Genomic DNA, 14,921 nt, shown 5'->3' on the forward strand with positions numbered 1-14,921 from the left:
TAAAAATACAGTGTTTTTAAAAAATCATACCTTTATACACAGAAAGGCATTGAGCAGAGGTCCATAGAGAGTTATCTGGGAATCTGGGGAAAGTTCCATTTCTACATGGAGTTTATCAGGTGGAAGTTCTGAAGGGTCGATAGGTGGGCGTGAAGAAATAGAAGGAGAAGAAACAGCTCTTTCTGTAGTTTTCTGGGATGGTCTTAGTACAGATAGCATTGATTCTTCCATTTCTGACACTGGAAAAAATTGAAAGGAATAAATAAAGGTCAATGGTGTTTGGACAAAAGGAAAAAACAATTATTAGAATTTATTCAAGGGAATACACACTAACAAATACTTACAAACATGAAAGTAACTAATGAAGATGCTATATATACAGTATATAATGAAAATTGGCTTAAAAGATTAATAGGAAAGAAAATTAAAATATTTTATTGTAATATGTAGAAAAATATCTTAAATCAGGCTGTAGAATCAATGAAAAGTTAACAGAAGCAACATTTTCATTGAGTCCCTGCAGGATAAATCTAGATCACATGTAAGCCTTAACTATACTTGAGCACTAAACACCAACAATGTCTTTAGATAAAGAGCTACTCAAATACAATGTGATATTATCAAGCCACATTACATGCACAATTCCAAATAAAAGACTATTATTTGAAATTAAACTCATTAATTTAATTGACTCTAGTTCCATTTTAACCCAGGTAAAATCTCTTTGAAGCCACTCTAAATTACATAGTATTCTTTTAGTTCATTAAAGAAACTAGTATTTCATAATATTCAACACTAAAGTCCCTCAATCCTTGTTTCACATTGAAGTTCTGCTCCTTCTAGCATAGCAGACCTTGAGAAAATTACTTACCTTCTCTGAATACATTTTGTTAATTCTAAAATGAGACCAACAAAAACAAAATCCACTTCCTACAGTTAGTTATCATAGAGATGAACGAGATGGTGTAAGCTGAAAAGCTGCTTGGCCTAAGAGCTGACACGTGGTGAATATGAAGGCACGGAAGTACGTGAAAATACTTACATGATTGCTTTAACTGCTCATCTGCTTTTTGTGGGTAAATGGGATGCCAGGTGTAATCAATCGTCAACATCACACTTGGGACAGTCCAGCACTCAACCCAACCAGCCCTTATAAGAGTAAAAAACAAAGGTTCTACTTTTTGTTCCTTACTTGTAGATACAACAGCTATGGATAATCTTGTGTTATTATTCTTCTTTAAACCAAGTATAATATCTCCATACACATACAAATGCTTAGGTGATTAATTTTATGTGACTCACTTTTCTTGAGTAACATTCCGCCATTTGGGTTTAACTGTTTTTTGGCCACTTTGACATTCAGCAGGAATACCAGCATCATGAGTCAGTTTATTTGGGTGGCAATTCTTTACCAACATAAATAATGAATATTTACTGGGGTGGCAATCTGGTAAGAACAAATGAAGATCAACATCTTCCCCCTAAAAATAATTGTTAATAAACAAAAGTTATAAAATTAATATACAATTAGGGTATTACTTATAGTCAAATACTACAACAATCTTGAAAACTTGAGATAAAATAAGACTTTCAAATTAAAGATTTTATATTATTAACAGGTAAAAATCTGGAAAACTATTTCACACTGACAAAACCAAATATTGATCAAACAAAGAAGAAAAAGTCAAAAAAGAAATAGCAGTTTCCACCTAATAGTGAAAATGAAAAAGACATATTTCACAAATAATTCAATAAAAGTTTAAATTCACCAAATTAATATAAGCTGAAGTGGGAGTGTTAGGTTTTTTATATTATTAATTTTTAAACTATGATTATGTTCTCTGATTATAGTAAGAACTTTGTTTCCTCCCTCCAGTGGCCTTTAATAATGCCCCGTTAGCACAACGAAGGATCTTCCCTTGGCTTCAGTTTCCTCCATACTGGTTTCTTATCCTGGAGAACAGTACAATGAATGTCAGAAGCGTGAACCTCCACAGCTGTATCCCTAGGGTTCAAATTCCAATTTGGCCCCCCTCACAACAGGGCAAGTTCTATACGCTCTTCCATTCCTTGCTTTCCTAATTAGTAGATGCAGATAAGCACCCCCTCGAGAAGATCTCCTGAGAAGGGATGAATCACTACATTTCAACGGGGGACACAACATGGACACTGTTTAACATGTGTCTGCTGCTAACATTACATTAGTACCACTCACTACCACGTGTCCACACCGAAAATGAGGCGTTCTACAAAGTTCTCAATTTAGGAGAAAGAAGCTTATGAAAGCTGGCTCTGTTCTTTCTTGAATCTGTGGTTGTCATTAGGAATCAAATGCAGAAGTGAAAATCTTCAGAAATCTAACAAATATTTGAGCTAAAAAAATATCCTTAGGAGAAAGAATAGATTCGCAGTAGTTGGAAATGAGCTGGAAGAAAGCAACTGCTGCAGGGTTTATTAAAATCTTTCTGAGGACGGAGGGGGGGAAGCAGGGAGCCGCCCGCCCAGCTTCTCGGGAGGGGAGCAGGGAGCGACAAAAGGAAACCGCACCAACTCTATGAGGCTGAGTGAATGGAGGGAAACTGACACAGTCCTCATTCCTAGGGGGAACACGGAAGAGCTTCAGGAAATGAAATGTATGAAGGGACCTTACGAAATAAACATGAATTTAATTGCACATACTCTTAGAGAAAACTTCGTATTGCATGTGGCTGGCACAAAGTCCGTAAAAGGCAAAGAGAAATCAATGTTTAGTGTTTCACCACAGGCTGCCAGATAAACTACAAAATAAAGCAAAAGGAAAAGAAAATTTACTGTTAATTTCAATAAATGCATTTAAGTGGTCTTAATGCACACTTAAAAAGACAATATCCTTAGTCCAAAAAAACTCTGAAATGTTCCTCTGTCTTACAAGATAATGGAGGGAAAACCAATTTTACTATCAGCTAGACCTATAATACCATTACTAACTTTCTGATTAGTATTTTTCTTAATCAGAACACTTAGACTGTCTTACCATTCTCCTGCTGTTTCGTGGAACAATCAATCCAATTGTGTTGATTAGCAGCCCAAATCATTTCAAACTGATGAAACATGATCTTAAAGTTCCAGGTATAGGGGACAAAGGAAAAGATGTCTGGAGCACTGTCACTAGACCAGTCTTGAATCAAATCTAAATTTATTGAGGTATGAGATAAAGAGTAAAATTATTGAAATCTGTAAGGAAAAACAGAGATGCTAATAGCAGTTAAAAATGAATTTTTCTTTTCTGACTAAATGAAATTTGTATACTGAAATATTTACAAGGTGATTAAAAAGGAACTAAATGATAAGGCAATAAATAGATGTTTATTTACTAATCACAATTCTACATGAGAAAAACAGTATATATTAGACAAACATATCTCTAACAAAATTTTATAAACTTAAAAGAAATCATCTGGGGCTGGGCCGGGCTGCAGGAGAAGATGGCAGCTCCACAGGAGTCAGTCTCTCATAATTTCACTTTGTTGGCAGAACTTGAAGCACAAAAGGAGTGGGCGATATTACGTTAGCTAGGGCCTGGACCACGATGACGCTAAGACACTTCCCTGGCAAAATGGCAAAATTTCTACAACATTACAGTACTTCAAGACAGAGATGGCCACAGAAAATATGAAACTTATGCAGCCACCAGAAGGACAAATACACAACAATTAGTTTTAGATCTCAAACTTGTCTTAAATCAACAACCTTTTATTCATGTAAGTATCACAAAGCAAAACACCCACACATTAAGTCAAAGAATTCCAGCTGGCAAACAGGACCTGGCCATTTGTAAGTACATACATAACATATGTACACCCCTTAGGTTCTCAAGCCCCCGGAGGAAAAGTGCAGCACTTCTCCCTTATCAAAGTACTGTCACTTAAGTATAAACCCGGAGTACTGAAAACCATTGAGGGGGACAAGATGAAAGCTTGCTGGAGAAGTGTCAGGTGGCTGTGGAAGGAAATACTCATGTGTTTGAAAGCCAATCGCCAAGAGGAAACCAATAAGGGCATCTTTATCCATCTGGCTTAATGAAAGCGCTGCAGCTAAAATTGTTTAAAGTGGTAAGTACAATGGATATTGTTGCAATTGTGTTAAATTTTGAAGCAGTGTGGGTGCTGACTACTAGTAGTTTCAAAATATATTCACATGTTTATCTAGTTTGTAGTTTGGGACTCTGGGTGTTTTGTTCGTGTTGTTTTAATATCAATGTGTACAATTACTTTACATAAAGCTTTCAGCCCTCTTCTATCACAGGACTTGCTCCACTTTTTCTTTTGGCCTCTGCTTTGTTTACAAGCATAGCATCTTCCAGCAACAGTACCCATTAATAAAAACTCTACAAGTGCCCCATTCATCTTCATCTTGTCACACATTTGAAATTGTGTGTGTGTAATATATATATATATAATATATATATATTATATATTGTGTGTGTAATATATATGTATATATATAATAACTTGAAGCAGTATTATAACATAAACTTTAATGCCAGACAGCTGGGATTGAATTCTAGCCTTATCATCTACCTACCTATGGCAGACGGGGGCAGTCACAAACAAACGGTTCTCCAACGTCTCGTCTTACTAGCAACCTGAGCCTCTTTAACTCATGGACTGTTTCTGTGACTCAGTGTCTTCCCAGCTAGCCTGTGGATGGTTACGATGCCTAGGCCTTTTTAGAGTCACGCTGAAGCTACTCTAAGTGGGCAAGCTTTGCAAACAGCAAAATACTATGTACATCTTAACTAACATTACTGCATAATTTGCTAAGAACATTTTAAGAACTTAATATTTTTTGTTATTTATATAATTTATGTTATAAGCTAATTTTTATTTCAAGAAAGCTTATGTTTTTTTCTTCTATAACGTATTTGAAATTTTAACATCATTTAATGTAAAATAGTCTTCCTGCCAGAGCCGAAAATACCTTTACTGATGATTATTAAAAATTATGGTGACAAAATACTATTAAGAGCCTCACAAAGCATTTCTATTATATATTTCTCTTTAGAAAAAACTGCTATTACTAGATCTTATCAAATAATATGAATAAAAAGAAGCATTTTCTTGGTGACTGTCTTACTCATTTAGTCAGCAAAGTAAAAAGTTATTAAGATGGTAACCTAAATAATATGAAAACTCACAACAACTCACTTTATAATTAAATGGTAAAACAAAGACTGTATAAAATATAAAGCAATTAATACTGGAGCTTTGCTGTGATAGTAAATGGTTTTCTTCTCCTCCCTATCAACTAAATCTAAATCGATATCATTATTCCCAGAAGAGAATTTAGCTTCTGACTTTGTTTTACATCTTTTACTCCTGGGACTTTTAATTTTATCGATCATAAAGCTATCTTTTGCCTACAGTGAAATCTCTTTAAAACAACTTCCTCTCACTAATAATTGGCATGAGCACATCTGAGAAACATTAGGCATTCTCTCACACAACAGACAATTTCATGACTGCTGAATTCTCCAGTAGAGAAATATGACACTAAGAAGAGCAATTCAAAGACAGTGTGATCACTCATAGGTTAAATTAATATTACTTTAAAATGCTCATCCTTTTTAAAGAACATGTTAAAAAGGCCACTCATTAGTATTAATGCTGTACGTCATTAAAAAGCAGAAATAATATGATAAAATGTAATATCTCAAATTTGGGATGTAAGAACTTAAATGATAATTACTTTCATTTCTGTATATTTTTGTATTTTTTAAATGAATATAAGAATTTTAGGAAAAATATTAACCAAAAAAGTTAATTTCACTAGGTATATGCAGAAAAATATATGATTAGATAAAAACAGGGTAAATACAATTATAATTTAGGAAGTATGAGCTTGACTACTTAAAAGAAACCAAATGCAATTCTCAGTCTAAATAAAATATTACTACAAAAGAAAATGTTTTAAATTATGAGGAATTTACACTTCCGCAACAGCTACTCTTAGTGTTGGTAGTCTGAGGATATAAAATGTCTGAAGGAAAAATAATGTCAAGAATTAAAAGTGTGAACATAGAATCTATTTTGAAGATTCATGAAGTCAAGAATTTACAATGTCTGGGGTATAGGGTGAGAGGCTACATAGCAGACTCAAGCCAGACAACTTGGGGTTAAATTTTAACTAAACCAATTCACTTTTCATGTGACGCTGAACAAATTGCTTGACCTCTCTGCAACTCATTTTTTCATCTGTAAAATGCAGGTTGCATAATATGCTAATCTCAGATTTACTGTCAGGAGTCAAAAATTTAACATTTACAAATTGCTCCAAATAATGTGAGATACATAGTAAGCACTCTAAATTTTAGCTATATATATATTTTTTATAAGTCTGACAGTTGAGTTGAACTGGGAACTGCTAATTTAATCATCTACTTCACTCACAAAGGTTACCCTTGCTAGAAGCCCTATCAAAATGTCTACAGGGATCCCCAATCAAGCTTTGGGGAAGGATTCTATAACTTGAAGAATACAGAAGCTCTGATACCCCAAATAAAATTTCCAGCCAAACCAGAAAACAATGCAAAAAAAAAGAAACCAGACTGAATAAATTGCAGTAATGACATCATACAGGCTATAACTCTAGCAATAGCAAATGTAGGATATAGTTTCCCTATGTCACAAACAAGGAAGCTGCTGCATAAACTGCTGTGACTTGGCTAATGTCGTACTGCTAGTAAATAATATCAAGGCAGGACTGTGTACACAGGGCTATTGACCATGTGTAGAAAGACCACAGTAAGAGATCATGGAATTGTCCACTAGCTTTTGAAGCCCTTTGTATGCTTTATTCATCACGATGCCCTCCATATATCTAAGAGCGTTCAGTGTAGAACAGATGCTTAATAAATAATTGCAACGCACATGGATGGACGAACGCATAAAGCAAAGATTAGGCTGACTACTTTAAAGACTGCTCTGAAGTACTATTGATGCTAGCAAACTCAACCAACTCTGACTACATTTTAAAATTAAGACTCAATAAATATTACCTATAGTCTATAGGGTCACTATAAGTTAGAATCAGTTAGATGACAGTTGCTCTTTTCTTTTTGTGTAGTAACCTTTACTTGTGATACTCACAAAGGCTATACACATTCCTATACTCATAATACGCTACAGAAAGTAAAGAACTTGTCCAAGTAGTGATAGCACCAGTAATTAACCCTGCTACAGAAGCGCCAAGGAGGGGTTTCAAATGCAAAACCATCTGGCTCTTTTAGTGCAGGTATGCATCACTTGTGAAACAGGATGTTACATGACTTAGACTGGTGTGTTTGAGACACATCTAACAAAGCAACCCCCTTACAAACTACATTGGCTCTCTAACGGTGCCCAGAGCCTCAGGGTTACCAAGCGTACGTCTGAAACTGGGTGGCAGAGCAGGCACATTGGAGAGCCACAGCAGCAGCGCTGGGGCCGGCTGCCAAGCTGCCTGCACAATGCCTGGAAATCAGTGCCTCACTCTCCAGTACTCTTCCAAGCAAACACTCACCCCTGTCTTGTGAACTTATATGCAATCAGATATTTCCTAAACAGACATTATACAGTACATACCCGTATACTGTCTAAGGTTTATAATAATTAAGACAATAAAATGATAGTATGATGTTGCTTACTCCTGGAACCAGGAGAAAAACTGGTTCACCTTTCTAATGTCTCTCCCATTAGACTGAATAAAAGCACCAGAGTGACCCATTTCATTTTCTTCTACGTTCAATTTTGATTCATATTTTTCTTGTGTGGATTAGAACAGAGCACAGAATGGCTGTATTTTAATTTCCTCATTGATATTCTTGTCTCCAGAAGAAATTGAAAAATAAGAAAATATAGTGTTAACATATTCCTGTTAAATTTAAAATCAAAACTTACTGAATATAAACAAGTTCACTATAATTAATTTTAATTTCAATAATTTTCATAATATTAGTGAATTACCTGTAAAAAAGTTCTTCTGTGCAAAGATGAAATGGTAGGTGGCTTTATACACCTCTAGTTCACATTGCCATGACTGTGGCATGTTCCATATTCGGGGGTAGCTGGCAATGATGTGAAACTACAAGTGAAAATGTTAGAACTTAAAACTTGGCTGTGGAAGTAAGAACAGTGTTAAGTAACACACCCTGTTGAGTAATTAAAACTTATTTTCCTATAGAACTGAGCAGAAGAAGGTCTCTTTGAACTTTTAAATATGTGCTGGGGCTGAAAGTACCTGTGATTAAATCCAGTTTCCTGAAATAATAAGTCACAAAGCAGTTTAACAAAAAGAAAGAAAAAAGACAAATAGGCTACAGCTTAATTTTATTGTTGTACAAAAAACCCACACCTTTTATGTATGTAACAAACACATTTGCCAATTCAAGATTTTTTAAGTTTACAATTTAGTGATGCTAATTACATTTATCACACTACAGCTTAGAAAATGCTCTCCAAATAATTTAATGGAATAAACAGCTGAATCCCTGATGCTTCCTTAAGTCTTCCCAGTTACGGGAGAGACTCAAGATAAGGGAGGAGGGAGTAAAACAAACTGTCACAAAAAGAGTCTGGGCACCAGTGCATCCTGGGGTTTCCAGTTGACAGCCTGACATAGTACTCTGTGGAATATTCCACTTGCCAAAGCATGGCTTTTCTGCAAAGGCAAAACCTCCTTCCCAGGAATTCCAGTCATGCCTCAGAAATTCATTAAAATGCTGAATAGTCCGGTTTAATACATGTATTCTTAGAACTGTGTAAATTTCCTCTCAATTTATATACATCTACGACATATATTTACATCAGAAGCTGCTGAGATAAAAGTACTTTATACCATCTTCTATAAAGCGATCTTCTCTGAATATGAACCACTCTATACAATGGCAGTTATTTCTGTTGTCACTGATAAAATGTAACTGTCTGATTAATAAGTCGCCAATCTGCTGTTTTAATCACAAGTCTTTCCATAGTGTTTCTTTTTCTGATTGTGGAGTAAACCAGAGTACCAATAATTTGTTTTCACTTTTACCTTAAAAGCACAATGAGCTACATTATTTAAGCACTCCAAAATGAAACAAATAGGGCTAGAAAATATATGGCAAAAAATTACCTTATAAATATTTAGGAGAGATTTACTCCCACCATATAATAAAGTTAAAAGTAGTAGCCTAACACTTTTCACATTTTTAAAGACCAAATAACCATGTATCGTTGCTTTATCCCTATCCCCAACTAGAAACAGAGCGGCAAAGGAAGTGGCAGCCCAGGAAGTGCATCGCCCTGCTATGGCTGTGACATGGTCCATAGACAGGGGCAGCCTGCACTGATATGGAACCACAAACCAAATGTTGAGTAAAAATGTTAGGTCCTCAAATATAGGACCGACAGTACAGAATAGTCCTTGAGTAAGAAGATGAACCACTGTGTAACTTCTGCACACATAAATTTTACATAGAAAAGTAAAAACCAAGGCTGTGTGTTGTGCATGAATGCATATATAAACAACATACGGGAAACTTACTGCTAACATTTCTGCTTCTAAAAGGGTCCGGTACTGCATGCTAGAAGTAGCATCAACATGTAGCAGTTGTCCTTTAATTGCAGGGGTATATCCTAATGAAAATATAAGAATTAGGAATTAAAAAAACTTATACAACTAAAAAGCTTTAAAATGGAACTAATTCCTACTACCACCCAGAGATGGAATCCTGAAAACTGCTGATCAGTTCAAGACACTCCAATGATAGGAAACATGCTGTTCCATATCCATCTAATGTTTGTTACTGCATAAGCTGCAACTGAAAATGATGGAAGTATATACCTTTGAGAAAATGGGGATGAGAGTGAGTATATAAGCGCTGTCTTAGATAGCTGAAAAATATCACTTACAGAATATTTTTATAGTTTTGAATTGAAAAACAAAATCAACCTCTTCACAATATACTCCTATTCTGAACAAAAAAAAAATGAAGCATTACATATCCTTTCCTAATGGGTGCCTTCCTATGAACATTGCTAATGCAATGGTCATTATTTACTATTAGTTCAACATGTATCCTTAACTGAACATTTTCTTACAAATACTGAAATCTCTGGAAACAAAGATTTAAATATATTTTATTGATTTTATATATATTTTTAGTCAGAAACGTAAATACATGTTCCATTTGGCTGTTCAGTCAATCATCTTCAAAAGTACCTAACCTTAGTAGAACATGAGTGGGTGCTCTGTAAACACCCAGTCCCACTACCAGAATCCTACAAGGATCCTGTGGCACTTGCCTCAAATTGAAAATTGATGCATAAGGAAAATACTGAGCCCCGAAACCATTAAGAAACTTCTTTATTCCAGGGTATCACATAACTATGTACAACATCAAATTGCAAACACAAAAGGATTTCATTAAGTCAATCCGTCTTAATTATGTTCAACCAGGACTTTCCCTCTCTCATCATGTATACTTAACTCAGTCTGTTCTAAAAGATGCTTCTTTCCAACAGCCTACTCTGAACGAATCAGTCCGTAAAAGTTTCAAGAGACTCATTTAAGACTTCATATTTTTACTTTAAAACCAGTTAAAAGAGTCTTTAGTCATTCACTAAAATAGTGACAAGATAAAGGAAAAGAAAGTACACCAGGCTAGTCTGTTTTTCACTTGATCATCTAAGGAGGCAAACCCCATAGGTACCACTTATGCAAACTAAAAAAAGCTGGTGAAATCCCCCTGCCTGAGTCTCCACTCCACACTCCCTGCCTCATTCACTATGATATGAGTTTTTGTTCTGATGATGCCTGACACCTGATCCCTTCGACACCTCGTGATCGCACATGCTGGTGTGCTTATTCCATGCGGGCTTTATTGATTCTCAGCTAGATGGCCACTTATTTACCTTCAAGCCTTTAAGACCCCAGATGCTATATCTTTTGATAGCTGGGCACCATCAGCTTTCTTTGCCACATTTGATTATGCACCCATTGAACTTCAGCGATTGTATCAGGGAGGCGAGCACACAATGATATGATTTTTTGTTCTTTAATGCCTGATAACTGATCCCTTCAGCACCTCATGATCACACAGGCTGGTGTACTTCTTCCATGTGCTTTGTTGCTTCTGAGCTAGATGGCTGCTTATCTATCTTCAAGCTTTTAAGATCCAAGACACTATATCTTTTGATAGCTAGGCACCATTAGCTTTCATTACCACATTTGCTTATTCATCTGCTTTGTCTTCAGTGGTTGTGTCAGGTTGTGTCATAGAATGCCAATTTAATAGTTGAAAGTATTCTTGCATTGAGGAAGTACTTGAGTGGAGGCCCAATGTCCTTCTGTTACATTAATACTAAACCTATAAATATATGCACATAGATCTATTTCCCCATCCTCATCCTCATATATAAATATATTTGCATATGTACATGCCTTTATTAGACCTCTATAAATGTCCTTTGCCTCCTAGCTCTTTACACTATTTAATTTGACTTCCCTCTTGTCCCACTATCATGCTCAGTCTTCATTTGAGTTTCAGTAATTCCTCTTGGTATTATTACCCTTGATCACGCCCTACCACGCCTCCTACACCCTCCTCACCACTGATTTGGATCACTTGTTATTCCCTTGTCCTTGGGTTTGTTAACACCACTACCTTTCCCCCCACACCCCCTTCTGCCATGTCCTCCCCCCCCCCCCGCCGGAACTGTCGGTACCGTTGTTTTCTTCTCCAAATTGTTTATCCAGCCTACCCTATTTAGAGAGACCTATCACTGGACATCCCCTTATAGAAGGGTCGCAGGGAGGAGAAAAGCCAGTCAGGGTACGATGTAGCAACGACGAAACATACAACTTTCCTCTAGTTCCTAAATGCTTCCTCCCACCCACTATCATGATCCCAATTCTACCTTACAAATCTGACTAGACCAGAGGATGTACGATGGTACAGATAGGAATTAGAAACACAGGGAATCCAGGGTGGATGATCCCTTCAGGATCAGTGGTGTGAGTGGCGATACTGGGAGGATGGGTTGGAAAGGGGGAACCGATTACAAGGATCTACATGTGACCTCCTCCCTGGGGGACGGGCAACAGAGAAGTGGGTGAGGGGAGATGTCGGACCGGGCAAGATGTGACAAAATAATAATTTATAAATTATCAAGGGTTCACGAGGGAGGGGGAAGTGGAGAGGGAGGGGGAAAATGAGGAGTTGATGCCAGGGGCTTATGTGGAAAGCAGGTGTTTGGGGAGTGATGAGGGCAATGAATGTACAAGTGTGCTTTACACCAATTATATATATATATATATATATATACACACACACATATATGGAATGTGATAAGAGTTGTATGAGCCCCTATTAAAATGATTTTTGAAAAAAAGAAAGGGGGAAAAAGATATTTGGGGGGAGGGGAAAATAGCTGATACCAAGGGCTCAATAGAAAGTAAATGTCTAGAAAAGAATGAGGACAACATATGTACAAACATGCCTGATTCAATTGATGTATAGATTGTGATAAGATTGTACGAGCCCCCAATAAAATGACTTTTTAAATCCTTCTGCCTGCTGCTGCTTCTAAATAGTACCAAAATAAGTGAAAGAGCCAAAGAAGCTAACAAAAAAACATATAAAAGCTAAGTACACCTAGCAATAGTATCATTGCTGATTACCAACTTAAAAATGATTTAGTTGCTCTTTACTCTGCTCTCAGGCAAGAAAATAAGTAAAGCAGAATTTCACTTTAACTTCTCTGAAGTATAGGGATAGTAAAAGACATAAGAGTGAAAGGCAAAAGAAATTTGATAAATTTAACAAAAAGCATTTAATTGTAAAACTGATTATAGTTTGTATCATTGTCCAGATATCAAATGCCTAATGAGCTTAGATTATCTCAATTTAACTAGAATTATAGCTATTAGGGAATTATTTAACATATGAAGTATATAATGCTCTACTTTCTTAAAGTTATGCAGTTCAGAGTACCCAACTTACTTCTTAAGAGAAATCTTAAAGGCGTAATCTAAAACAAGGCCTATTACTCAAGCAAACAATTAAGGCAAGTGTACATGTGCCTGGAATGTACCAGTGAAAGGACAATGCACCTCATCTCATAAAGCAATACCTTGAAAGATATGTGACAAGCAAATTATGCTCAGACCTACAAAAGGGAGGCAGAGGGTAAAATGAGAGCACAGAAATACAAAGACGTAACCAGGTTAGAAACACCGATTCTTGTGAACAGGTGTTCAAATGTTTTATTTATGCAGATTTACTCCTATTAACAAAAGGGATATCAAAATAGTATTAAAATTTTAGAAAAGCACCATCAATGTTAATCCAAATGGATTAATAAGCTCTACTATTAATATGTTAACTATTTTCTATCAATTTTAAATAAAAATAATTATGGCTTACCATTTTCTTCAACTGTCATTGGAATATTAATTTCTAAATATGAGCCAGCTCCTACATTTACATGGACAGCATTTGTTTCCTAACAAAATAAAAATTAATCCACATGAAAGATTCATTATTTCACTTTTCTTTTATTGTTGAGAAATATAATCTTCAGTGATATTCAATAATTACCAAAAACTCCCAAAAATAAAAGTTCAAATTTATACCAACTTATACCAAAACCCCACTAAAACAATTTAGTTGGATAAAAAGAAAATGAAGTATAATATACCTTATAATCCTATTACAACTAATAAATTTATTTCTATTACATGAAACTTAATAAAATTCATCTTAGAATTTGAAACTGAATAAAGGACCAGTCACCAAAAAACAATGCAGAAAATTAGGTTCAAGTTTTAAACATCATTTACACTCTTTGTATTATTTCAATAATTACCCGATTTTTAGTAAACAGCAAATCAATTGTTGCATCTGCAATGATATTCATCCGTAGCTCAAAAGCAAGGATCTGTCTTGGTCTCCCAGGCTGTGCAACTTCAGAAACTTTCAGGACTTGATAATCAGGTGGAAAGAAAAACTTCCACAAGCAATCTCTACATAAGGTGGTAGAAGGAATAAAGACATGGAATCCAAGTAAAAAGTGTCTGAAATCGGTATTCTAACTTTTTGTTATCATTGCTATCTCATATGACAATTAGAGCACACAAAAATATTGTGACACAGCAATGACACCTAATCTCTATCTTTTCATTAAAAGGAAAGATTATTTTCTCCAATGCTTTATACTTTTCAGAGAGTAATGAATTTTCAGCACTTAATAACTAAACTACTATCAATTGAGACATAGGCCAAATAAATAAATGAAAAGCCACTGCTATTGAGTTGATTCTGAGGCTTAGGAACACTGTAAGACAGAGTGGAGCTGTTTCTCAATGTTCTCAAGACTGCATATAGCTTTATACGCGCATACAGCCTCATCTTTCTCCCACAAAGCACCTGGTGGACTTGAACTGCTGTATTTGCAGTTATCAGTTTAGAGCTTAATCCACTGTACCACCTGGGCTCCATAAATGAGACAAAAGATTAAATTCCCACAAAGTACACTGCAAGATATTTAAAACAATCTATATGCATATCAATTGACCAAATGTCAAAGGAACAACTAAAGGAAGATGATTTAATTAGAAGTATCAATTACTCAGGTCAATGTCATTAATTATTCTGAGAAAACTCGACCTGTTTCCCATTTGCAAAATAGGAATAACATGAATTACTTCATAGAATGGTTCTGAGGTTTAAATGACAACACAATGAAAAATACTTGTCAGTGAGTAACACATGGAAAAAATTACTCTTCTTTACTATGTTAATTTGCCTCTCTTTTCCTTTCATAAAGACAAAAGAATCTAAGAAATCCCAATTCAGAGTCAACTATGGGAACCAATATTAGTACTTCTTCCAAAGCAAATTTGTTCATTCTTGTGTTACTCAC

General features: G+C 35.5%; 1 protein-coding gene across 4 annotated transcripts in view; it reads right to left on the reverse strand.

Moving 5' to 3' along the window:
* BLTP1 (bridge-like lipid transfer protein family member 1) overlaps nt 1–14,921 on the reverse strand; it is a 222,041-nt gene that overhangs the window by 156,325 nt on the left and 50,795 nt on the right. For all 4 annotated transcript variants that reach the window (XM_075543854.1, XM_075543855.1, XM_075543852.1 and 1 more), the window contains exons 12-20: nt 13,866–14,022; nt 13,424–13,502; nt 9,541–9,632; nt 7,983–8,100; nt 3,014–3,169; nt 2,680–2,777; nt 1,303–1,481; nt 1,043–1,149; nt 31–239 (exon numbers count right to left, since the gene is read on the reverse strand). In XM_075543854.1, the coding sequence (XP_075399969.1) occupies nt 31–239; nt 1,043–1,149; nt 1,303–1,481; nt 2,680–2,777; nt 3,014–3,169; nt 7,983–8,100; nt 9,541–9,632; nt 13,424–13,502; nt 13,866–14,022 (1,195 nt within the window). The remainder of the gene's footprint in view (nt 1–30; nt 240–1,042; nt 1,150–1,302; nt 1,482–2,679; nt 2,778–3,013; nt 3,170–7,982; nt 8,101–9,540; nt 9,633–13,423; nt 13,503–13,865; nt 14,023–14,921) is intronic.

Source organism: Tenrec ecaudatus, chromosome 3 (genome assembly GCF_050624435.1).
Source record: "Tenrec ecaudatus isolate mTenEca1 chromosome 3, mTenEca1.hap1, whole genome shotgun sequence".
NCBI lineage: Eukaryota > Metazoa > Chordata > Mammalia > Afrosoricida > Tenrecidae > Tenrec > Tenrec ecaudatus.